Here is a 26,722-nt window from a genome sequence, read left to right as displayed (position 1 = left end):
GAGTGTTTTTTCCTTCATATAACCCGTGAATCTGAATGCCCTTCTACTCCATAATACCACTTGCAACCTCCAATTTATTTTTCCCCTTGTAAAAAATCCCTGGCTCCTTTGAATCTTACCTCCTGAAGCTCTTCACTCATTTTTCAAGAACTGTGAAGGGTCTGAGATTAGGCACATTAGCCTGCCACAGTTTCTTGGATATTGACAAACTGCATGAGATTCATGGGCCAGAGACAAAGGAATTTATTCTCACAGTAATAGTAGAACTTAGAGTATTAGCATTTTCTTGTACTGGTTCCCCATTTTCCATAGGATGGCAGAAAGAGGACCAGTGATACAGTGGGCTGTGTTCAGGAGAGGGACTTGGATCTTAGAGAATCAGGTCTTTCATAGTGGACAATAAAGTTGCCTTACCTTTACTCCAAAGGGAGGCACTAGTTCTGTCTTCCAAGGTTGTTTGCTATACAAATATCCTCGAAAATATAGTCTGAGACAAAGGCAGTTAGAGTCTCTGTTCACAAGGTGTGTAGAAATGTGAGAGACCCATGGAGAAATATCTTCCAATGGTATTCAAGCTTCTCATTACAATATCAACCTCAGGTTTGGGGTCCAGATTTTCTTTTGTACTCTAACTTTTCTTAGCAATAATACAAATTCCAATGGCATTAGCTATCATCCACTGACAAATCTATACTTTGTTCCTCATGTCCAGACTTTTGAGTTCTAAAACTATACATTCAATTGTCTTCTTAAGCCATCTAGTTGGATATTTTCTTGGCATATTGTACTAAATATGTCTAGTATTAAATAAACTCTGGCCCTCCGCAACACTCAAATCTTTGCCAACTAAATAAATGACAATTCCTGTGGATATATTGTTTGCACCCACCCATCCCACTTCCGATCTCTATTCTTCTCTATGCCCCAAGAAACTCATTTTGATGGACAGAATCCAAGAGTTTTCTTTTCCTCCGGCTTCCACTAGGTGTGGCCAGTGGAATCTCAGGAAGGATGCTGAAGGGCAAAAGAATGGTTTGGGCTGGTTATTTATTGATCTGGCTCCCCTTCTGCCCAATAGCCTCTGCTTAGAACTATTCACCCAGGTTTCTGGTAGCTACTCCCTCTGCTTGCCCTTTGCTAGGACTGGTAATGGGTCCTTATGTTACTAGCCCAGATACTAGCACTATCTCTCACTGCCTTCCTTAAATTTTGCTCACACTTTTGTACATTGTCTTCTTTATTAAACTCTCTTTAAATCAACCAGTGTGGATGAGCTGTTTCCTGCTTGAGTTCTGGTAGAACAACTTGTGCAAGCCAGAAATAGGTGTATCATGACTGCCTTCATCTTCCATATCTAACCAGAGATCAAATCACAGAGATTCCGATTAACAAATACCTCTCAAATTTGTCTCCTTCCCTCCATCTTCAGAACCATTGCCTGACTCCCAGTCATTGCTTCTCACCTGGACTGGTGCACAGTCTTCTCACTGTGCTCACGGTATCTATTTTGGCATTCCTCCAGAAGACATTTTAAAATTGTAAGCTAGATCATGTCACTGCCCTGATTATAACTCCTCTCCATTTCCTCACTGCACTTAAGTTAAAATCCTGAACATTAACATGGTGACAAGGTCCAGCATGATCTGGCTCCCTCCTGTCATATCTTAGGACCCACTTTCCTTTCTCATTATACTCCACACACACAGGCCTTTTTCGGTTTCTTATAAACACTGAGCACTTCCACAGTTCATGGTTCTATTGGGAGCACTCCTTATTTCCTGTATCTGCAACATGCTCTGGCTAACAGCTACCCCCAAGTTTTATTTTAAATATTTTTTAACCACAGATGCCTTTACTGATCCCTTTGCTCTCCTTGCACATTCTGGCTTAGTCCTAGCTTAGTACTTAGTTGGCTATTAAAAGATACAATAAATGAAATGAATATATCATGGTCCTTAAGGAAGGAAAAAAGGAAGGGAGGGAGGAAGGGAGGGAGGGAGACAGCATGTATAAATTACCTATAAGTGAAAACATAAGTGCAGGAAAGATTTAATTTCATAAAAAAAAACAAGTGATATAGATGATTAACATTATGCATTTAGAAATTAAGGAGACAATGCACTGGCATAGTCAATTAATCTGAGAGGCTGAGACTGCAGGCGATATCTCCATTTAGAGAATATTACAAAATTCCAGACATGTGGTGATGATGGCTTGGGCTGCAGTAGTAGCAGTGAGGATTTTCTGCTCCCCACAGGGTTTAGTACAATAAATTTTTGATTGAGGAGGCTGATATTTTTTTCAGAAAATTAAATAGGACTTGGTGACACAATAGATGGAAGAGAACTTTATAAAGGAAGGAAGGGGGGGAATGTTAATGTATTTTAAAACCTACTAAGTGAAGGCATCAGATTTGGGAATTTAAAGTTATTAATTATTTTAATTTAACTCTTACAACAGTCCCATGATAGGTTGCAATATCATTTTAAAAAATAAGATACAAAGGCTTTAATTACAAGAACTGAGTTTGGTGTCCCACAGGTGCCTTAGGTGCTCTTTACTTTTTTCATTCTTTTTTCTTTCTGCTCTTCTGCCTGAATCATTTCAATTATGCTGTCTTCAAGTTCATTGATTCTTTCTTCTTTCAATGCAGAAGAAACTCTCTTGGGAATTTTTCATTTCTGTTATTGTGGTCTTCAATTCCAATAATTCTGTTTGGCTTCTTTTTAAAATTTTCTTTAGAGACTCTCATATTGTTCATTCATTGTTTTCGTAGTATAATTGATTTTTCCCTATGTTTTACTATATCTCCTTGAACATATTGAGGATCTTTTTTTTTTTTTAAAAGTCTTTGTTTCATATGTTCAAAGTCTGGCCCTCTTCATTGATGGTTTCCAGATTTTTATCTTGCTCCTTTGGATCATCATTTCCTGTTTCTTTCCTTTTCTTGTAATCTTTGTTACACACTGTAAATTTTAATATTTTAAACTGTTAACTCTGGGATTTGCTCCTTGAGCTGTGTTTTCCTTACATTTATATCCAGCTAGAAATATGACAAAGACCTCCTTGAGTACCAGCAGCTAACAAAACAAATAAATCAATGCAAAAACACCCTTTACCAAAGTCTTTGCAAATTGGCTCTGCACCTGCTGGTGCTCTCCTTCAAAGTTTAGCCTTTCTATCAAGAAGATAAGCCAAAGGAAACTGTGACATGCAGGGTCTACTCTGTTCTGAGCCTGAGTCTTGTTCTGGGCTTGTTCTTGCTCAAGGCCTTAGAAATCACCCCATTTACAGGAATTCAAATGTTCCCTCTACTCTCTATGAAAAAGACTTTCCCTGCCTCCCAGACACTCTATTATATGACTTAAAGCAGGTAATGTGTTGTCCCAGACTACTTGACATAACCCTGTCTTGCAATTGTTTCATATCTGTCTGCAAGCTGCTTCTGCCTGCAGGGCCAATTCTGTGAGGGTAAACCAGAGATGAGTTTCCTGGTTCAGCTTTTCAGGCTGCCACTCCACAGAATGACACTGACATACAAGGATTGTAGTGTGTGCATATGGGTTACTCTTCCACCTCTGCAACAGGGACATGGGCCCACAAGAGAACACAGTCTAGATCCATAATGCACCAGGAAGGGTGGTAGAGGGGTTGGCAAGGACACCATGAGCTTCATCCACCATTTTTAAAATGAGTTTCTTGATTTGGCATTCACCCAGTGACTACAACCCCTTGATTGTTTACTCGCGTTCTGAGGAAGATGGCTTTGCCGGTTTTACTAGGTGTTCAAAGAACTGGTGGGGGAACAGCATCTTGGAATGTCTTACGCCACCAAGTTGGTCGATTGGAACTCTCCCAAAATGTGAATATCTTTACTGGAGGCATACTGTGCATACAGTGAAATATTGGGTCATAAGTGAACTGTTCAATCACTTCCGACAAACACATATCAATATACCAAAGATTTTCATCACTCTCAGAAAGTTTCCCCTGGGCTCCGTCACAGTCAATCCTTATTTCCCCACTAAGAAGCAAGCATTGTTTCCTGTAGGTTAGTTTTGCCTTTTACAGAATTTTCATACAAGTAGGACCACAAAATATGTAATTTTCTGTGGGTATGACTACTTTTACTTAGCATAATAGTTTCTTGATTCATCCATGCCATTGCATGTATCAAGTGTTCATTCCTTTTATGTTGCAAAATGTAATTCCCCTGAATGGATATACCATCCTTTAATTATCTATTCTGGTTTTGATGGATATTTTGGCTCGTTCCAATAAAGGGCTTATCAAGAACTGTGAAGTGCCATAGATTTTTACCCTCTTTACAAGCTAAAAAGGTTAACCTGCTAGTTTTCTGGATTTGGCAGAAAACAGGAGACCAGGGGACAAAGACATGCTCAGCAAGCAGCAAAATATCGTGTTTGTGCTGGATCCCATTGCTCCTAAATCTCATGGAATTGACACAGAATAATCCAGGTGGAAACTGCACATACAGTGAATTTATGTGATAGCTGATAAACTCTGAGTTTAGGGAATAGCAATCTTTTTGTAGACTGCAAGCAAATCTGCCTGATCTTTGCTCCAGAGGAATATATCATGGCCAGCAAACAAACTCTCCCTCTGTTCCACAGGGAGACACTATCTACATCTTCCAAGGCTATTTGATATAAAAACATCTTGAAAAGATAATCGGGGCCTCTGCTCACAAGATAAGCAGAAACAGAAAGAACTCATTGATGATTGTCCTCCCAAGGAAGCAATTATAAATAAAGCTAGTATGAATGTTCCTGTACAAGGCTTTTTATAGCTACATATTTTCATTTCTCTTAGAGAAACAAGAGTAGAGTTCCTTGTTACAGACTCATGCATGTTTAACTTCTAAAGAAATTGCCAGTTTTACAAAGGGGTTATACCATCTTACTTACATATACAGCACAATGTATAAAAGAGCCATTTCCCCATATCTTTCCCAACATTTGTCACCAAGTTTTTTCACTTTATCTTTGCACAGTAGTATCTCATTGTGGTTCTAATTCTCATTTCCATGATGAATAATGGCATTGCATTTTTTTTTCATGTGCCTAACGGCCATTTATATCAGCGCTAACAACCTCCTTTGCTAAGCATCTTAGGAGCCCAGCACCAGGTTATGCAAATTGCCTACTAGAGGAGCACAGTAATCTAAGAGACTACAAGGGTTGAACCATGGTCACAGATTATTTATTTTCAAATTATTATACAGGCTGTAGCAACTAAATTATCCTCTACAAGAGCAACATTACATCCAAGTTCTAAACCGTAGTTAATTCATTGCCATTAAAGAAATCTTTCAAGAAGCCAGTTAGAGCAAAATTTCTTTTTGTGGTTTCCCAATGGGCTGAGGGAAGAAATTTATAAGATGCTTAAATCATATTCTCAGACTTTTCATAGGGAAAAGCTAGGTCTAGTCTGTTTTGCTTTTTAAAGGTGGTATTAACCCCTGCATGCCAGGAGGATGCCATTTCCATGAATCACACCATGTACAAGAGTGAAGCAAAATGCTTTGGTTCAAATTCCCACCCTAAATGGGCTGGGTCACAGCCCAATTGAAATACCTTAACCAAAAGGTCCCATCCACAACAGGTCCTTCTCTCCTGGGCCCCGAGTTTGGGCAAGCCACTTAACTGACATCTCAGAACTTAGCTTTTGTCTTTCTCCTTAGTAGATTGTAAATATTGCAGCTCTGCCAATTCTATTGAGTTGCAGGGAAAATCAAATGACACAGGGGATATTAAAACAATTTCAAGTCTCTAAAGTGCATCTCATAAAAAAGAAAAATCAGTATACAAACATACAGAAAAATATTCAATCTTACAAGTTTTCCAAAAAATACAAATCAAAACAGAGGTAACATTTAACACATGTAAATTAATAGATCTACCAATGACTGAATAAATTAGTATAGCTCTTTCAGAAAGCAATTTGGCAACACATTTCAGTTGTCCAAAAATGTTTTACTCTGAATAAGTGATGATAAAAATAGGTAACATTTATTTTGCTACCATTTATGGAATGCTTCCTGTCATTCATAAGCACTTTTCAAGTATTAACTCATTTAGTGCTTCCCCTTAAAACACAAAACAAAACAAGTTAAAAACCTATGAGCTAATTATTATTAACATCTCTATTTTACAAATAAGAAAATGGGCACTGTTTCGATTTGCTATAGCTGCCAGAATGTAATATACCAGAGATGGGTTGGCTTCTTCAACAGGGATTTATTAGGTTACAAATTTACAGTTCTAAGGCCATGAAAATGTCCAAATTAAGGCATCAAGAGAAAAGGCTGAGGAAAGGCTGCTGGCATCTGGGGTTCCTCTGTCACATGGAAAGGTGCATGGTGACATATGCTAGTCCTTCTCTCCTGGGCCCTGGTTTCAAACTGGCTGTCTCCAAATGTCTCTGGTCATTTCTGTCTTAACTTCTCTGAGCTCTCTGAGTTTCATCTGTCTTTTATCTTCTCACAAAGGATTCCAATAAGGGAATCAAGATCCACCTTGAATGGACTAGGTCACATTCCAATTGAAGTACTCTAACCAAAAGGTCCCATCCACAATAAGTCTGCTCCCACAAGAATGGATGAAAAGAACATAGTCTTTTCTGGGTTTACAGAACAGATTCAAAACAGCACAGGCACAGAGAAGCAAAGTATCCTGTGCTAGACTTTACATCTAGTACAGGGCAGAAATGGGCATTGGCTTAAGGTGATTAGATTCCAAAGTTCTCACTCTTTACCACTCCATTTAATGACTACTGGAAATTTATGCAAAGAAAGTGATCCCAAAGAAGGAAACATCAAGAGATCTTAAGATATTTTCTAACCAGTCATATATACCTGTACATTTCTTTGGAAGAAATGTAACAATTTAGCAAAGACAGTGTCTCAAATCACTGCATTATTTTACAACACTTAAAATAGTTAAGAAAACTAACAATAGGTAAAATGTTTGTTTTCTGTAAAACACAACATTTACAAGACATCTGAATTTCTTATCATCACTATGCTAGTTCATAGAATTATAAGAATTTCTGATTCTGCCCAAAACAGCCTTATAAGTTTTTTAAAGGATTATAAAATGATATGCAAACATCTCCTTTCGGTGAATGACAAGACCAAGATCACAAATCTCAGTGATTTCGCAAGAAATTCATTTTTACCTGAGCATTAGTGAATAACACTAACCCAGACAGACATAATTCACTAAATACAAGGAAAACCACATAGTACTGAAATAAGAAGAAAGTTAAAAACAATGCAACCAATCAAATGGGCTATCCCAGGAGAAAAAGAAAAGTCTTAATGGAGCACAGTCTGAGAATTTATGACATATGCAATCTTTCTTCAGCAGAGAAGTGAAATTTCTCTTTCAAGGGCAGTGATTTTTCCTTTGCCTACTTCTTTCCTTACTCTTGGGTACAAAAGGAACCCTATCATTGACTGGGAAACACACGCCCTCAGCAGACCAACTCAACAGCTAACAAGCCACTAGTCCAGAGCGCCTCTTAGGAACTCATGTTCAAGCCAGATGCCCTAGAATCAGAAGCCTGTTGTCACAATTGTCATGCCATTTCTTTTCTCAGGTGCCACAGTGGTGGCTTTTGCTACAACCTAAATGTTCTGGACATAGCATCACACCTCTTTTGCTATGAAGTCTCTCCACCAGGAGGACAGATTAGAAGAGGAAAAATAAATAGCAACATAAGGCTTTCAAGTCAGCCAGACCTGGTGCCTTAGTTTGCCAGAGTTGCTATGACAAATAACAGACAGTGGACTGGCTCACCCCATAAGAATTTATGGTCTCATGGTTTCAGAGGCTGGAAGTCCAAAATCAAGATGTCAATAAGACTATGTGGTGTTCCAGAGTTGGTAGTATTCTGGTGGTAGTCGTCCCTTCACATGGCCATCTCTTCTCTTTGTGTCTGCTCTTCTGGTTTCTGCTGACTTCTGGGTTCTGACTTCTACTGACTGGGTCTGAATTTCCTCTTTATAAGGCCTTTAGACATATGGATTAAGGTGCATCCTTAATTTGGTTTCATTTAAGTAGCACCTTGGAAGATCCTACTCACCAGAGCCTACATTTTAAGTAATAATCACATCTACAAAGGTCCCGTTGACAAATGAGTTCACACCCACAGGGACACAAAGTACAACTTCACATCTTTTGTGCGGGATGGGATTCAATCCGTAACACCTGGGGTTTGGATTCTAGCTCTGCCACTTTGTGAGTGACTGTGAGCGTGTGGGGCAATTAAATTCCTCATCCTTAGCTGCCACTTCATGCTGTGAGACCTTCAGCAAGGTGCTGTGCCACCCTAGTCTCCCATTTCCTCGTTTATAGAACAGTGAAAATAACTCTCTCAGCGAATCATCACAAATAGAGGCAACCGCTTTTTGAAAGGAAAGGAATTTCATGCCAGCAGACGGCAAAGAACCTGACCTAGATCATGGTGGAAACTTTAGTGGAGGCTTCCCTAAGAGGAACTGAGGTATAAAAGAGTGAATTTTTTTTTTCCTAAACTAAAAAATGAGGACAAAAATGGAATAACCACTCTGTCAGTCATCATCTATGTAAAGTGCTTAAGATTGTGGCCAGCACACAGCAAGTGTCTGATAACTATTACTGATTATAATCATTTCCTAAAAGAAGCTCAAAACTAAAGTCTTAAGAATAAAACATGGAAAAAGTCAAAATTTTTATTCATTTAGATTTTTATTCACCTACTTTTTTGTGGGATGAGGCATTGTCATTTAAGAAAATATTTAATAAGCATTGGCTATTTTCTTATTATTACGGTTTTAGCCCTGGATCTAATTTCTTTTTCATGGCATATAAAATGCAATTCTTCAGTTATCAGAATAACAATAATCAAAGGGGAGGTATGGTCAAAGCTAGGAGGCTGATCTGTTCCTCAGTCCTCTGTTCCTGTGATTTTTTTCTTCTTCAAGAAGGAATTGCTAACAAATTACAAGCAGCTTATTGAATGTGAAGATTTTCACAGTTTTCTTATAATCGAACACCTGCCAACTGGAATACCTAGAGATCTTGCAATTTTCTTTACATGTCTTATAGAAAACATAATGGGTTCACGAAACATTTAACGTGTACAGCCCAGTAAATCCTGCAAACCCCCGATCCAATTCATTTGCCCAGCTAATTCTCCAAATGAAAGATGTCACTTCAGCGCTTCTAAGGTGGGCAAGGTGGGACCTCCAGGAAAACACAGGCTTATTCTCCCTTTTCCCCTCCCCACTTCCTTGATCAGTTACAATGAAATGTTTTATGGAAAGGAGCTTTTTTGTTTTAAGCATGGAAAGTCAAATACATTCATTCAAGGGACCGTGAGGAACTAACAGGAGTGCAAAACAGGATCCCACTCCAGGGGCTCCAGAGACCATACTGAGAATTGGCATCTTCCTCCCATGAGTAATTCATGGTCAATGTAATGCCTTAAATATTAGGTATGACAGGATTAGTTTTGCCTGTTAAAAATACCACTAATTTAGATTTTGAACATGTCTTGAAATTTGATATCACTTCTGCCAACTCAAAATTTCTAAAAGGAATGAGACAATCTATTGAAATATAGATGGGCTGGAAGCATGATTAAAGTAGTCACATTAATGACCAGGCTGTGAGACATTAAAAGTCCGACAACTATCTGTTCTAATCATTTCTGTACGCTTGAATCCATAGACGGGGAATTGATTGAGCTTGGTTCTTGGTATAGCTTTGTTTTGTATTAAAAAAAATAATTGCAAATGTTACCCATTTGTTTTTTGTTACACACTTGCCTAAAACTTGTGTCTGACAATTGCATTTTTCTAAAATGTAAGGGGAATAGCATCATGTAATTCAACATTTTCCTTCCATAGCAAATTCCCTACTTCTGCCAGTGCATCAGGCCACTTGGGTAGCTCAATTTATAACTGCTACTCGAATATTGATATACTTTCTTTCAAGGTATTATATTACACTACTTTTGTTTCTCACTCTTTCATCTCTACCATCTGCTTCAACAACACTGCCAGTTAATGTCTGCCCCACCCTGAAAGGACAGGGAATCTCAATCCGGATGAAATATATTCAAAGAAAATTTTGTAATCATGTCTGCAATTCCTTGTCATATAATTTTGCTGCAAATGAGACAAGGAGTTTGAATCCTGTTTCTCTTTTCTTTGTAGGAGGTACTGGCTTTTCGTCAATATGGTAACATTTGAATATCAACTGGAAATGACGGTTATGTTTTGCACTTGGGAAAGCAGTAAAGAAATGAAGCCAACTTGCTTCTCCACTGCAGCTGGGGAGGACTCACAGGGATAAATCCAGGATCATTATCAAATATGTTCTATTAAGAGTCCTTATGTGCCTGGGTGCTGCAAAATGCACTTCCATATAAACAACACATTGGAGTTACATCCATATGAGAAAGTGCTTATTTGGGTTCAGTCCTTCAAGACTATTGGAAGTCAGCTATGCCTCAGAGGAGAAAGAGTATAGGGTGGTTTCTGGTTGCATTTTCCATTGAGTTGATCCATCTGAACAATGGTTTCCTCATCTGTACAATGTGGAGAGCAATGCTTCACAAACTGGCAGGCCTGCTGTTTGTACTGACTGCTGCTAACTATATATTCCTGGAACAATTCTTTATTGTTCTTTTCTAGCTCAGGATCTTGTTTCTTTTACAGCACCAAGTGCAACTTGAAATTAATTTATTTATCTGTTTTTGACTTTCTGTCTGCCTCTGACACTGGAATGTAAGTTCCCCAAGAGTAAAGATCTAGCCTCTGTTCTGTTGCTCAGCCCAGGCCATAGTGCAGTGTAGCTGGCTGCTCAACACACAAGTGCATAAATGAGTGAGAGAATGCATAAGACAATGAAAGTATGCCATTACTTGTTGGTATTAGTATATTTTTCTTCTTAGCACTCTGTTTATAAATAAGACATGGAATTTCTTCAAGGTTCGGGGGAGAGAGGGGATACCTGCCTTGTCTGTCTCACAAGGTGGATGTGGGAATCTATGCATAAAAGTGTATTGATACGTATGCCGGTTTGTAAATTTGTGTCCCCCAGAAAAAGCCATATTCTTTAATGCATTCTTGTGGGGGCAGACCTATTGCTGTGGATTGGGTTGGAACCTATTGGTTCGGTGTCCATGGAGATGTGACCCACCCAACTGCAGGTGATAACTCCGATTGGATAATTTCCATGGGGGTGTGGCCCTGCCCATTCAGCATGGGCCTTGTTTAGTTTACTGGAGCACTATATAAGCTCAGACAGAAGGAGCTCCTAGCAAACTGGAGCTGAGATGGACATTTTGAAGACAGCTGTTGGAAGGTGATGCAGACATTTTGGAGAACGCCATTTTGAAATACCACCTGGAATCAAGCAGACGCCAGCCTCGTGCCTTCCCAGCTAACAGAGGTTTTCCAGATGCCAATGACCTTTCTCCAGTGAAGGTACCCTATTGTCGGTGGATGCTTTATGGCCTTAAGACTGTAACTGTGTAACCAAATAAACCTTTTATAAAAGCCAATCCATTTCTGGTGTTTTGCATTCTGGCAGCATTAGCAAACCGGAATATGTGTGTAGCACTACATATTGCCAAGAAGGTTGAGATTTAAGATAAAGGAAGAATGAGGCTAGGATATGCGAAGAAAGGAGGCACAGTCAATTTGAGGGGGTGGGGGTGCAGTATGTATTTATTTATTTTTACACAGAGAAAGGATTAATCATGGCCTTTTCCAGGAACCAACAACCATCACCACCACAATGACGACACTAAACCACTGAACATTCACTATTTCTACCACGCACTATTCTATTAAATTTTTGCTAGCAAACTCTTGTAAAAGAGATTTTAGTTAAAAAACAAACAAACCAAAAAAAACAAAAACTCACACACACAACAACTCTATTATTAGGAACTTCTCCTAGGAAAGTCTAAATTCCATTCTAACTTACTTGGTGACATTTGATAAGTCATTCAACAGCCCTTTCATATACCTACTAAAAAGTCTCTAAGCGTCCAATTTATAATACTTATATGGCTTGCAAGACGCCCTTTGTCTACAAGGACCATTGCGGAGAAGACTCATATGCATTAATTCTCAGTGTTGGGAATTCCTTTATTATCCCTTTCCATACTTATTGTTGGAAGAGATACTACAGTTATCTCTATTGTACAAACAAGGAAATGATGATGAGAATGTGAAAGCAACATGCTGTGGTAGGTTGAGTTACACACACCAATGAAAGAAATGTCTGTAATATCATCAATCCACACTCCTGTGGCTGACTGTGAAACCCATTTGTAAATAACAATTTTTGGAGGTAAGATATGGCTGACTTAATCAGAGTAGGTTTTAATCTATGTTACTGCAAGTCTGATAAAGAGAAGAAACTGGAAGTTAGTGTTCAGAGAAGGCCCTGCAGAAAGATGCTTGAAGTTAGCAGAACCCTGATAAGTAGATAGACACAAAGAGATAGAGATTGACAGGTAGTGGGGGTGGGGTGGGAGTGGGGGTGTAAACCAAGGAACACCAGGGATTGTGGCAAGCTAGTGCCAGAACACTACAGACTTTGGGAGAAAGTGTGGCCTTGCTGACATTTTGATTTTAGACTACTAGCCTTCCAAACCATGAGCCAATAAATTCCTGTTGTTAAGCCAGTCCAATGTGAGGTATTTGTCATAGCAGTCTGGCATACTAAGACACTTGTCCATGACGGCACCATAAAGAAAATAGCTGGGATTCAACCCAAGGCAATTTGACTCCTTAACTCACATCTTCTTTCATGAGTAAATTAGTGTGACAAGCAGAAAGCTTGACTACTGTGTTTCTACATAGTGGAGACCATGCTTGAAGTCAACAGAGAGTTATTTGTGCCCAGGAAGTTACACATAGTGATATCTGAGGACGAGGATAAAGATCCAACAGTAAGGAAACAGTGAGGCAAACTTAGAAAGAGCTGTAGAAAGTTTTTATCTGTGTGTGTGTGTATACTATATGAATGTATATATGTATATGTGTGTTATCATTGGAAATTAAAGGTGCAGGCATTAATATAACATGATATATTCGGACATCAATGTATGTATATATATATACACACACACACATATACATATATACATATATATAGTAGATACTTTGTGAGCACATTTATATTTTCTAGAAAAATGAATATGACACTACACACTATAAAACAGTAAAATGCATTTAGTATCCATATTTCTCTTCGGAAGAGGAAAAAAAAAACCTCTATTACCAGAAACTCCTCCTAAAGAAGGCTGTATTCCTTTCTAATTTGCTTGATGATACTTGATAAGTCATTCAACAGACCCTTCTTATACTTACTAAAATGACTCTAAGCATCCACTTTATAACACTTATATTGCTTTTAAGAGGCACTTTGTTTACAAAGACTGTTGTCGAGAAGACATATGCATTATTTCCCTCGTTCGGGAATTCCTTCTCATTAACTGCCTAACCTGACAGACTTTCCGAATACGGAAAGACCGTAACTCCCATCCTGAAAGCCATTGCCTGCTAGAGTTATTAAGAAGGAAATGGCACACAGCTCAGATAATTATGGCTTCTAGCATTTCTGGAAACAGTTTTGCCTAGGGTACCCTAGGCTTTCAACTTTGTTTCCACCACCACCCTTGACTGCTCATAGTTCCAGTGGATGCCTTGGCATGCTCTGTGGCAAGAAGAAATGGAAGGAACATGGCCTGAATTTACACAATGTGTGGTGGATACTCCTTTTTGTACCTTGTATGGTTGATGGCAGCAGAAAGATTTCATTTACTGCAGGGTACATTAATAAACATCTACTTTATAAGACAGTCAGCCCCCACCTTGGGCATGTGGTCAAGACTTGGGAAAATTAGGTTTATGAGTTTAGTACCATGCTTCATTATTTAGTAAAGACAAAGCCCTGGCCTGTCACCCATGACTCTTCTACTTTGGTTGTGCTAATACAGTAAAATACATTGATGTCCTAATATATTAATATGTTATATTAATGCATGTGCCTTTCATTTCCAAGTTTTCTTTTTTACCTTGATGCTCTGTCCTTCAGCCTTGGAAGCTACCAAACTTTTCCCCAATGCTTTTGAGAAGGATGGTTAGAGCAGAATACTGGAGAACAGGAGAAAACAAAGGAGTGGCTTTTGGCTTTAAAAAGCCAATGTTATATCCCTGCCCCAAACAAGACGGTGCAGTAAAAAGCTTCAGGGTTCTGCTCCCCACAGAAACTTTAAACAACCAGAAAGACATAGAAGAAACATTGTTCTCAAAGCTCCAGAAAACAGACTGCAGTCATAGGAGGGGTACTGAATCAAGAAATAGGCAACTTAAAAGCAGTAGGATCTTGTGGTAACCTGGATGGCAATACCCCTATCCTCTCACCAGCTCTAGTACACAGCCAGCCCATGGGCCCAGTGTGCACCCTGGTCACAGTTCCAGAGGGAGCAGAGTAATCCTTGTGCACATAGTGGGAACAGGTATGTCTGGCTCAATCTCCCTACTAACAGCTTGAGGGACTGAACCAGAATACTTTTTCCAAGCTCACTATCCCAGAACTCACTCTGCACATAGAAGGCAGGTCAAAAAAGCATCGTACAGAACACTGTGGAAGTTGTGGCTTCCAGGTCAAGGGGTTTCTGGCTGTAACACATACAGTGCAGTGTATGAGATTATGAAGAAACTGTTCCCTAGGGAAGAGGGTTCTTTCATATCTATGTAAATGGGGGAATTCCTATATCAAAATATGAATACTCAAGCCAAGATGCAGGCACAGAAAGGATCAGGAGGTCCCTTTACTTTGTCATGGAACTATTCTCTAAAGAGCCCTTAAGGAGAACAGTAGAACAGGTCAATCAGCAAAGACTTTAAACGTGTTTCTTTTCTTACCTTTTTTTTTTTTTTCTCGTTAGCTCCTGGCATTCAAGGAAAACCCTATCATAACACTAGCTACATAGAAGCTTAGGGAACAGTTAGTTCATAAAATAAATTCCAGTTATAAAGCATTAAAATACCAACATTTCCACGTTCAACAAAATAATACAAAACATACAAAGAAATAGTAAGCTACACCCCCAGCAAAAGAGATTAAAAGTGTTACAAACAATCAAGGAAGAGGACTGGACCTGGGACATATAACCAAAGACTTCAAAAAATGGTCCTAAATATGTTCAAAGAAATAAAGGAAAACACGGATAAAGAAGTAAAAGTAAATAAGGAAAATGAAAGATGAGCGTATGGAAAATATCAATAGAAAGATGGAAATTATGAAAAGGAATCCAACAGAGTTGAAGACCACAGTAATGAAAACTAAAAATTCCCTGGGGGGCTTCAACAGTAGATTGAAGATGGCAGGAAAGACTTCAAAAACTTGAAAACAAGACAATTGAAATCATCCAGTCTGAGCAGCAGAAAAAAGAATGAAAAAAAGTGAACAAAGGGTGAAGTATGTGTGGGATACTTAAAGCATACCAGTATTCATAATTTGGGAATCCCAGAAGAAGAAGAAAGAGAGAAGGAAGCAGAGGGAAATAAATAATGGCCAAAAAATTCTAAATTTAATGAAAGACATGAATACACATCAAAAATGCTCAACCAACTCCAAAGAGGACACACCCAAATAGACTTACATCAAGACATATCATATTCAAACTGTTGAACGCTAAAGATAAACAGATAATTCTGAAAGCTGCAAGAGACATGTCACATACACAGGAGCCGCAATAAGATGGAGTGCCAATTTCTCATCAGCAACCGTGGAGACAAGAAGGCAGTGGGATGACATATTTAAAGTACTAAAAGCAAAAAAACTGTCAACCAAGAAATCTGTATCTGGAAATACTATCTTTCAAAAATTAGGGGAGGGAGTAGGCATTACCAGATAAACAAAAGCCAAGGTACTTCTTGACAACTAGACTGGCTCTACAAAAAATGCTAAAGAGTATTCTGCAGCTTTAAAGGAAAAGACACTATATCAAAGCCACATAAAGATATAAGGATCTCCAATAAAGACAATGGCGTGGGTAAATATAAATGCCAGTACTAATGTATTTTTTTGTTTGTAACTCCACTTTTTACTTCTTATAGGATCTGAAAGGCAAGGGCATAAAATATAGTGAAAAATCAGTGGTTTTGGACTCAATGTATAAACATGTAATTTGTGACAAGAACTACTAAAGGTTGAGGGAAGGAGGGTATAGGAACATAGTTTGTGTATACTGTTGAATTTAATTTGGTATCAAAGCAAATGGTATGGTTATAGATTTAGGATGTTAAATTTAAGTCCCATGGCAACTATGAAGAAAATATCGGAGAATATACAAGCTCATAGATAAAAAAAATTAGTGTACAGTTTGCCAGGAGCAGGAGGAAGTGGGAATGGGAGTTAATGCAAAATGGGTATAGGGTTCCTGTTTGGAGAGATGGGGTAGCTGAATGTGGAGAGAATACCCCAACATTGTGAATAGTATGCTTGGGAATGACAGAGATATGGAAGTTTATACTAAACATATATATATATATATTTTTTTTTTTCTCACAATTTTTTTAAAAAAAGAAAGAACTAAAAAAAACAATGACTATTAAATTCAATACATGATCCAGGATGGGATCTAACAAGGGAAGAGAAGAAGCTGAGAAGAATGCTGAAAAATTGGAATATAGACTGTGTGATGGTTAGGTTCATGTGTCAACTGTTTCCCTAGAGAACCTTAACCAATACAGACTGTAAGCTTTATATCCATGATAAATTTAAATTGATAACTGCATTTAAGATCTTTACATAGGTGAATAACCTTGTTCTTAGGAAATGTATATAGCAGTTATTACATATTCAAGGAGCAGAATGTATACAACCTACACTCAAGTGTCCAGTAAACAGACTGAGATATAGATAGATGGATAGATAGACTGAGAGACAGAAGGATAGATAAATAGAATGATAAAAGGCAAATCGGACAAAATGTTAACATTGGTGGATTCAGATATATAGCAGGTGGACAGGCGTATATGGAAGTTTTCTGTATGGTATTATTTTTAAGTTTTAAAGATCTCAAAATAAAACATTTTTTAAAGCCAATGTTATACAGTCAATACTGTCTCTGAGCTTCTAAAGTTAGAAAAGCACATAAATTGCATGATATATACATAAGAAGTAGAAGTGTATGACTGGATCTAAGTTACTGTCCTCCACCATCCTCTGATTAAGACATTCAAGAATGAAAGATGAGAAAGGAAAGATTTAGGGGAAACATGAAAGGTAAATGCTTGTGTGTTCCCTTGAAAAGAGTTCTAGATTCTGCAAGCTCAACTCCTCATCTCATCGTTCTTTCCACCCCTCTGTCCCATGGTCACAAGAAGATCTCAGAAGTCATCAAATGAAAGCTGAGCCTGGAGAGGCTCTGAGGCCAGAACCAAGAATCCATGATGCAGTAATGTTTACCTCCCTGCAACTAAGGGCAGGAGAGCCAAGATACGCTCCTGGACATGGACTCGTGGATAGTGAAAGACATGGATAGATGCCAAAGGTCCAGAGCAACCCTATCTAATCAATGACTCCGAAGTTCTGACCTTACAAAAATACGCTGTAACTAAGGTTCAACCCCCTAGACCAGGTGAGGTGATACACAAAACACTGGAATGGAGACTTGAATATAAAGCAAAATTATAGAAAAACAATCAAAATCTATTTAGTTTTTACACTACTGAGTTTGTAGCTAGATTTGTACCTTCTACATGGAAAACCATAAGAAAGGCTAGACTAAGACCTAAGACCTTCTCTCAAAATCAGTCATTGTCTACACATCTTGCTTATCTTCTCTCAAATTTATCCAGTGGGACAACTAACATCACTGCTGATATCCTGGCCATAAATTAAAGGTTCTCTTTTTGTTCTTAATAAAAAAAGAAAATTTTTTTTTGATTTAAAAATAATACAGGAAGATAAACTCTAATACCTAAGTGGATTAAAAGGAAAGCTACAGAATTATAGCACATCAGTTAATATAAATTTATGTTACGCTAAAGCATTTTATATAAAGGCTATTTTACATAGCCTTTTACATATGACTATTACTTATGGGACTCAAAAGTCTAGGAATATAATCATTTTTTATGGATGGAGGATTTCTATTCAATATCCCATATTCCAAAAAGGGCTTAAAGAGATTTTCCAAGAACAATGAGGACTTCATATGTAACATATAGATCATATAATTTGGGAAACACTACGTTCTGCATCCCATCTATCTAAATTCTTTCTATTAGCAAATTCATCCAATATTTGCTATAAAATGCCTTACTAAATCCACGACTTTATACACCTTATTCTTTTGATGGTGATTCTGTGTCTCCTTATTTCTGAATACTGATTTAACATTCATTATAGAATGAACAAATGCATGAATGAATAAAAGTGCTTAACATTTTTTTGGCACATATATTACCAGTCTCAAATAGACAGACACCAGCCACTTAGGAGGAGAGTAGAGAAAGATTAAGGGCCATGATAGTTAGAGAAATGTCAGCCCAAACTCTGATATTTACACATGAGCCAGAGAAAACACCATAATGGATGTTCATGCAGATTAAATCATAAGTAATCTGTGTGAAGTCTCTATTTAAGAAAGCACAAAGGTGCAAAGCTGCGTTTTACATTGCTTACCTTCAAAATGGTTTCATAAATTCTTTGAGCACCAAGAGATTTGTTCTCATTTGCTAAAGCTGCCAGAAAGCAATATACCATTGGCTTTTTCAATGGGATTTATTAGGTTACAAACTTACAGTTTTAAGGCCAAGAAAATGTCCAAATTAAGGCAATAAGAGGAAGATGCCTGCGCTCTGAGGAAAGGCTGCAGGCATCTGGGGTTCCTCTGTCACATGGAAAGGAACATGCCAACGTCTGCTGGTCCCTCTGTTTCCAGTGGCCTTCTCCCTCAGCTCCTGTGGGTCCCTCCTGATCTCTCCCAGGACATTTCTCTCTAAGCTCTCTGGGCTTTTACTGTCTTTAACCTCTTCACAAAGGGCTCCAGTAAGTGATTAAGACACACCTTGAATGGGCTGGGTCACATATCAATCGAAATAGCCTAACCATAAGGTCCCACCCACAAGAGATCTGCTCCCATAAGAATGGATTAAAACAACATGGTCTTTTCTGGGGTAGGTTACTGATTCAAACAAGCACAGGATTAGACATTATTTATCTATAACATTCTGAAAAGGATACCTCAATCATACTGAGTAAATTAGGTGCTGCTACACAACACATATATAACAAAGGCCAATTCAGGATAGAATAATAAAATGACATGGGTAACCAATTGGTCATAAATTCTTTCTGCATGTATATCCTCACAATCCATGCCTTACTTAAGCTTAAATTCTTTATCTTGATTGTCTCGTTAACAAATTATGTGGGCTCTGATGGACCTGGATCCCCATTGAGAATTAAAGACTCGAGAAATACATGACTGATTCATTAAAAGCATTTATTAACAGGCTTTTTTGGCCCCACCAAGAAATTGATCTTTAAGCATTAGCCATGCAAAGGGAGGTATAAAAGAAAACACCTCCAAAGACTTCTGACCCTCCAAGATGTGGGCATTTACCATAGCATGCTCTTAGCCCCTCCTACCTTTCCATACCACACATTCTTTGATAGGAACTCACATCAAAATTGAATTTGCTTATTATGTGACTTGAAAGCCCTAGCAATGGGATACAATGGCTTGTTACAGGGGAAAAGAGAGAGAGAGAGAGATGTCACCAATTTATTCATTCTCTGTCATCTCAGAAGAAAACACATCTCTGAAAGTCAAATTGTTCCTTCCTAGGATGATGGATTTTTAAATGTTGGGTTCTTTTTTTTCAGCAAGGAGGTAACTGATGAATCAGTATTCATAAAGTGACATTTGGCAGAACAGTAATGTTAGTTAGACAAACGTTCTGTGTAAGCCATAAGATATGACAGAGTGATAATTTTTATGGGTTGCTGTAGGCAAACACATTCAGATCCGCTAAACCTCATCCTGAGTATGAAGAATGGGTTTAGGAGTTAAGATTTTGGGGTTGCAGCTAACCATTTAATGATACAGCTCATCAGGGATACAAAGGGACAAAATTTGGCATATGAGATGACGGTACGTTCCAAGGCCCAATGGTGCTTGGACATGTTCTCTGCATCATGGCACTGAATATGGCCCTAGGCCCTGAGCACATACGTCACTGACAGCATAAGCCAGACTGCTGCCCTTCTACAAACTTTTTGATAGCTTGATACATCACTGAGTAATGCACACTCCATTGAAAAGCTCCTGTCTATACTTACGTGCTTCTGTAAATCACTGCCTTTGTTTTCCTGGAATTTGATATATCACCCTTGATTTCCTCAGGACTGACATCAGACAATAGGGTCTTCATGAAATCCTTACATAGAACTGCATTCAGCCCAGAAGAACAGAGAATTGTTACCACTACTGAACTATTACTATATCACTATAAATTCTTCTTTGAAATACCTACTCTTAATCCCTGCAACAATTTTGGATATGACTCAAGTTTTATTACCCCCATTTCAAAGACAAGGAAGACTTTGTGAGCCTAAATATGTTGTTCCAGCTCACACAGCTAGTCAAGGGTAGCCCTAGGACTCAAAACTAGGCCTCTTTCATGCTAAGAACTACAAGTTCTTTAACAACTTTGTTGCAGTGATTTTCCTGATTCCAGGATGGCCTCAATCTCTTTTTCAGAGGCACAGCTTATTTGTGCACTTTTCATTCTTCCCTTGACCTTAGTGTCTCTGCAAAAACATATTATTCCCAGACTGTCTACTCTAAACTGGTCTTTGTGTCTGGCCATATACTCCCAAATCTCAAGGGTGAACCACTCAGCCAGAGGGGAGGGGATGGGGGAACATAAATACAACCTGAAAAAATCACATCTGATCTTTCTGCTCCAAATCATAGCTAGTTTGTGGTGAACTGTCCAAAAGGACTTTCTTTACCATGTGTACAGGTAGTAAAATGTCCATGAGAAAATGTCACCCTATTATGAAGTGCCTTAAATGACATCAGTGCCTGTCAAATGGAGTGTGTATTTTCTGTGGAAGTCTGGACCTTTATCAACACACTTGATCAACTGCATGTCCCTATAGGAGAAGGCAGCCAAGATAAACCATGAGCAGGATACATCACTGCCAATGCTTGGGACCTATAAATGAAATGTAGGGGGCTGCCCAGGAAAGTAAGAAGACGGTCTAGTGCTCAGGGTTGGGAGACCCTGAGTCTCAAAGAAAGTTTCATCTTCTTAAAACACTGAAGAATGTGGTAGCTTTCCTTGCTACAAACTGATTTTAAATGCATATGTTCAGTTTACAGGGAAAAAAACATAACATGGTTGTTGAGATCATTTTCCAGGAGAACCCATGTAAATTGAGTCCCAGATAGAATTATGAAGTAGTTTCACATTTATTTCCTGTTTCCTGATAAATCTTTTTTGCAAAATTACTTTTGCTGTCATGAATTTCCTCTGGGTTAGAACTCACTATTATTCCCTGAACCCAGAAATTTGCTCTCTGTGAATAGAATGTCTCATTCCTCATCTTCAAAATGTGTCCATCTTATGCCTCATTACTTTGTGGCCTTGGGAGGTAACTGATTCCATGACAGTCTACTTGTAGCTAAGACATAAGTAACTGACTATGGCTAAAGAAATTATACAGCACAGAAAAATGTTGCCATTTTAATTTGTGCCAGAATCCTGGGACTGAATAGCCTAGCAGTGGCTTACTCTTTAGCAGAGACAGCTTTGTGAAGGGGGCTGCTCTCTGCAGTCCTGAGATGAAAGCATACATCGCCTCTACACTCTGCTGAGCCACAATGCCAGACCCTCAGCCAGTCTCCTTGGGGGTGGCTTCCTCCCAGTGTGCCAAATCATCCTTTCTAATGTTTGGAAATAGTTACCAAGGCAACTGTTCCTTACATCATACACACCCGTAAGCCCTTCAGTGCCTACTATCTCGTTCAGCCTTTTCGCTCATTAGGACTTAATCTCTCACCAGGTTCAAGGACCCTTGTGAATACAACGCAGACTGCCACTTCCCTCCATTACTTCTCCTCTCCCTCTAGTCTAGCAAATCACGTTTTATCTGGGTTCTTTGCTTCCCACTCAAGTTATTCTTAAATGTCAAGAATTTTTAAATAACATTTTAGGGATACTACAAAAGCAAAATAGAAGTTCAGTTGGATTTGGAAACAGAAAAAGGACAAGAGAGAAAAACAAACGCACAACCACTTATATCCAGGAATGGGGAGATCAAGAGCACAACAACAGTAACAATATTTACCTCTTTTTGCTATGGTGCATCTTACCACAGTGGAAGTGGTGAGGAAGGAAGTAGAGAGAAGAAAAGATATAATTTGGGGCCCCAGGGCAACTTAGTAAATGTGGTCACAATTTTCACACAAAAGGAACATGCTGTGAAGACAAACACTTCTATTTCCATTTGTGAAAGATGGAGTTTAGATAATGAGCTTACTTGTTTTTATAAAACCAAATGTTCAATGATAAGTGCAAAAACGTGACTATGGGAAAAAAAAAAAAAAGGCTGTGTTGGCTTATCAAAAGGCAGGGGCTTGGCCTTAGATAGGAGTAACTATAATGCCATCAGACAATCCATTCCAACTTCCAGACTCTTCAGAACACCGAGGGTCAGAAAGAACTTCCAAAACTTGTCAATCATCTAGATATTTCCGATACACTTGGATGTCACTTGTCATCTAGACAAATGATTCTGATGCCAAACTAATTTTTTTCATTTTCTACTAGAGACCTTTGTGTCATCTAGGTCTAGTCAAAATTGAATTATTTTTTCCCCATGTCCCTAACACTGTTATGAAGATTATTACTGAAAATGCTTTGTTTTTCATATGGTTTAGAGGATGTGGTTAATCTGCTATTCCAGGTAATGTGAGTTAGACCTACAACACATGCATCGTATTAGATTTTGTGTCATTGTTCTTATTCATATCTCCATTCATCTTGTTTCTCCTTCTTCACAGAAAACTCCTTTAGACAAAGACTAAACATAAGAATCCTCATGTCCTTCACTGTGTTTTTACCACCATGCATTATATGCATTATACGGAATTAATAGTTTTTTGTGGAATGCATGACTGTAGCCTCTGAATGACCAGTATTCCAATAGCTGTATTGCAAAGAGCCACTAAACACAGGAACTAGATCCAACTTGATGATGTCTGTTGTGTGATCATACTGAAGACATTTTAGGGTTTTGTGGTACCACGAAGTTATCATTACAAATGCTGATGGCTACTACACTATAGAGTCAGGGAATGCTGTTTCATAGGAGTCTAAGTGACAAGACGGTAGATCACACTGTACTCTTGTACTTCCATGGTTACCTAGTACTCTTTGGATACAGACCAAATTTCACATATGACCCAGCATGGACCACGCCCTGCTCAAATTTCTACATCTACAGCCTAGGTTCATACTTTCTCTCTATTCTCTACACTTTGGTCAACTTTTTCCATTTTTTGCACTCTCAACAGACCATAATTCCTCTTGCCAGAATCCCTTTGTCCAAGTTTCTATCAGAAATTTGTCAGTCACTCCTTCCCCTTCCCCACTCACCCACTACCAACTCCTTCTTTGGATGTTGATGCATAAATCATTCCCTAAAGGAAGCCTTTTTTTCTTTGCTTTTTATGTTAACACATACAGGACTTAAAATTTACCATTTCAATCATTTTTTAACTGTATTCTTCAGTGACATTAAATATACTGACAATGATGTGACTATTTCTAGAACTTTTCATCATTCTGAAACCACGGCTTACTAACCCACTTTTACTCTAATGTAGGCCTTCCCTTACAAGCTAGCAAAAGTATCAATTTTTTTTTTTGAACTCCCACCTTCTCATGTTTATTCATAAGAAGCTTGCTACACCACAAGATAGCTGCCTGTTTTCCTCTCTCTCAGCACCACCCGCTAAAGCTGGTTCTAACCAGTTTCAGTCACAAGGGCATACAATCAGGAGAAGTCTTGACCTAAATTTACCTTTGCTATTAATTATAATGGTAATTATAATTATCATACCAGTATTATAATAGTAAAAATCATACCCACTGATACTGCTAGGCCACCATGTTTGAGCATGTAATGCATGAAGTAGCATGATTTGGGACTGTGCATGCTCCAGTTAAGCCTGCCCCTTAACCCATCACCTCACCTTTTCCTAAACCACTCCCTTAACCTAGCTGCCCCAAACTGCATAAATGTCTCAGATCTTTTCATCTCCAGGAGACAAGATGAGGATTACCTCTTGTCTCCTTGCTGCTCAACCTTGCAATAAAACTCCTTCTTTTCTCAAAAGCCTGGTATCACAGCATTGACTTCTGGGTACACTGGGCAACAAGCCTACATGGGTGGTATCAAGTCTGTACCCAATAAGCAATAACTCCCCATTCCCCCTGAAGGAAGCTCCTGCCTTGAATCTGGTGAAATTCCTTGGTCATGTGCCCTTATAGCCCTCAGAACACTTATTGCAATTTATAATTACGTATTCAGTTGAAAGATCACTTGAATAATGTCGGTTTCCCTTAATGGACTTGAAGCAGTGTAAGAACAGGCTCCTTACCTGATCTCTCCCCAACAAATCACCAAATCCCTGCACAGGGGCTGGTATAAAGGCATTCGTCAATAAATATTTGTGAGTGAATAAATGAATGTGTGATTTTTTCTATTTCAAACATCCAAAAATAAATACATATATTGTACACATAAGCATATGTTATTCGGAATACTCAAGCAAGGTTACATAGGAGGCTCAGTGAGTATTTTTAAGCATATTTTAAAGAGCAGATGACTCATTAACTTATACCTTATGAAAATAATTTGGAATTCTCATTGCTCTAAACCCAAGCACTTGGTTTCAATAATCAAATATACTGTCTGTGGTAGTGGTGCAATCCCGGGATGGTATGGGATTTGCAGAGCTTTCTGTCTACGTGAAAATGACTTCATACTGCTAGCTGGGACATGAACTAATATTTATCAGAGAGAGCATTCAAAGCAACCTGACCCCTTCTGAATTCAAGGAATCAACGAAAATGTCAATTACTTCCAGATGGAGAGGCAGAAAAGAATACATTCTCATCCATATTTCTCTTGTCCTGCAAGACTTATCCTCCTGTTCCATCTTCTGAACAATCTAGTAAAATTCAATTTACTTTTTCAATTTGTCTCCAGCCAAGCTTCTTTCTGTCATCTATGCGGACATTTCAATGCTGCCCACGTAGAGTAAGAGGAGAAGGACAAAGAGAATGAAATTACCTGTGCACTTGCGATCGGTGTCTTCTTTTTTTGACCCACTAATCGTCAACTTGCAGTTAAAGTTTTCCTCCCAGTATTCAGCAAACCATACGTTTCTTCTGTTGTTTTCAAGTGTGCGGGATGTAAAGTAGGCATCAAACCCTAAAACGAGTCAAATAGGTTAGTGCTTGCAGGGCACTGCTGGCATGTTTGGAAACAAAATCCCAGTGATGGTTTTTTCTTTGTTTGAATGCTCTTTTGTATCAATCGAAATAATAAAAAATAAAATAAAAAAATCAATAGAAGGGAAAAATATTTCATAATGCTAACTTATAACTAAGTTGCTAGAATAATATGTAAGGCAGATGTGTGATCTACAAGTGACATTTTCTCAATGAAATCTGCATTATGGACCAATCATCACAACATGCCTGGCCTCTCTAATGAGAAAGACCAGAGACAAAGTGTCTCCATCATCATCAAGATAAACACTGGCAATCTCAGTGCTTATTATGCACTGAATTCCATGCTAAGTGCTTTATATAGATTTGTTTATTCATCTCAACGATCCTCTGTGGTACAGCTTATCATTATTCCCATTTTGCAGATGAGAAAACATGTCCAAGGTCAATTATTATACCATGTTCTTCTGCCTCCCTAACCGTGTCAGCCACTGACCTGTGAATATCATTTTAAAAATCTTCTTTCATTTAGTCATTTCCCACTATGTTGCTGACTTCCTATTCAAAATGTTTTTTTCTTCACTCATATTTCTTTTATTGTAGAATGTAACATTTACACATATAATTAATAACCTTCCAACCGCGATTTAACAAGTAGCTAGAGAGTAAATTTCAAAGAATATTATGGGTTACAGTTCACAGTTTCAGTTATTTCCTTTTTGTGAAATATAACATATATACAAAAAGGTAATATCTTTCAAAGTATGATTTACCAAGTAGTTAGAGAAAATTTCCAAAGTTGTTATGAGTCGCAATAATATAGTTTCAGTTATCGCCTTATTGTGAAATACATATACAAAAAGGTGATAGCTTTCAAACGACAATTTAACAAGTAGCTATAGAGCAAAGTTCAAAGGATGCTATGGGTTAGAGTGCCACCATTTTAATTCTTCCCTTCTAGCTCTTCTAATACCCTAGCAGCTAAGAAAAAGAAAATTTTATTGACATTCAGCATTCATAATCCTTTGTTAAACTCCATCTTATCTGTTGCTACCCCTTCCTCTAGTTTAATCACTTTCCTGACCTTCAGGGATATCTAGGCAGTGACCACCCTAACCTATTCATGTTGAAAAGGGGTGT

At 38.3% G+C, this 26,722-nt stretch overlaps 1 protein-coding gene across 8 annotated transcripts in view; it reads right to left on the bottom strand.

The window, feature by feature from the left end:
• The window catches only part of GRM7 (glutamate metabotropic receptor 7), a 1,009,633-nt gene that overhangs the window by 364,242 nt on the left and 618,669 nt on the right, over positions 1 to 26,722 (bottom strand). For 6 of the 8 annotated variants that reach the window (XR_005211330.1, XR_005211329.1, XR_005211331.1 and 3 more), the window contains exon 5: positions 25,422 to 25,562. The exons of the other annotated variants lie outside the window; for them this stretch is intronic. Coding sequence is in view for 3 of the 6 variants with exons in the window: in XM_037800797.1 (XP_037656725.1) it covers positions 25,422 to 25,562 (141 nt within the window). In the remaining 3 variants the exon portion in view is untranslated. The remainder of the gene's footprint in view (positions 1 to 25,421; positions 25,563 to 26,722) is intronic. 8 annotated transcript variants of the gene reach the window in all.

This window comes from Choloepus didactylus, chromosome 1 (genome assembly GCF_015220235.1).
Source record: "Choloepus didactylus isolate mChoDid1 chromosome 1, mChoDid1.pri, whole genome shotgun sequence".
In the NCBI taxonomy this organism is placed as follows: domain Eukaryota; kingdom Metazoa; phylum Chordata; class Mammalia; order Pilosa; family Megalonychidae; genus Choloepus; species Choloepus didactylus.
The sequence above is the reverse complement of the archived record's forward strand: the minus strand, read 5'-3'. Positions and strand labels throughout refer to the sequence as shown.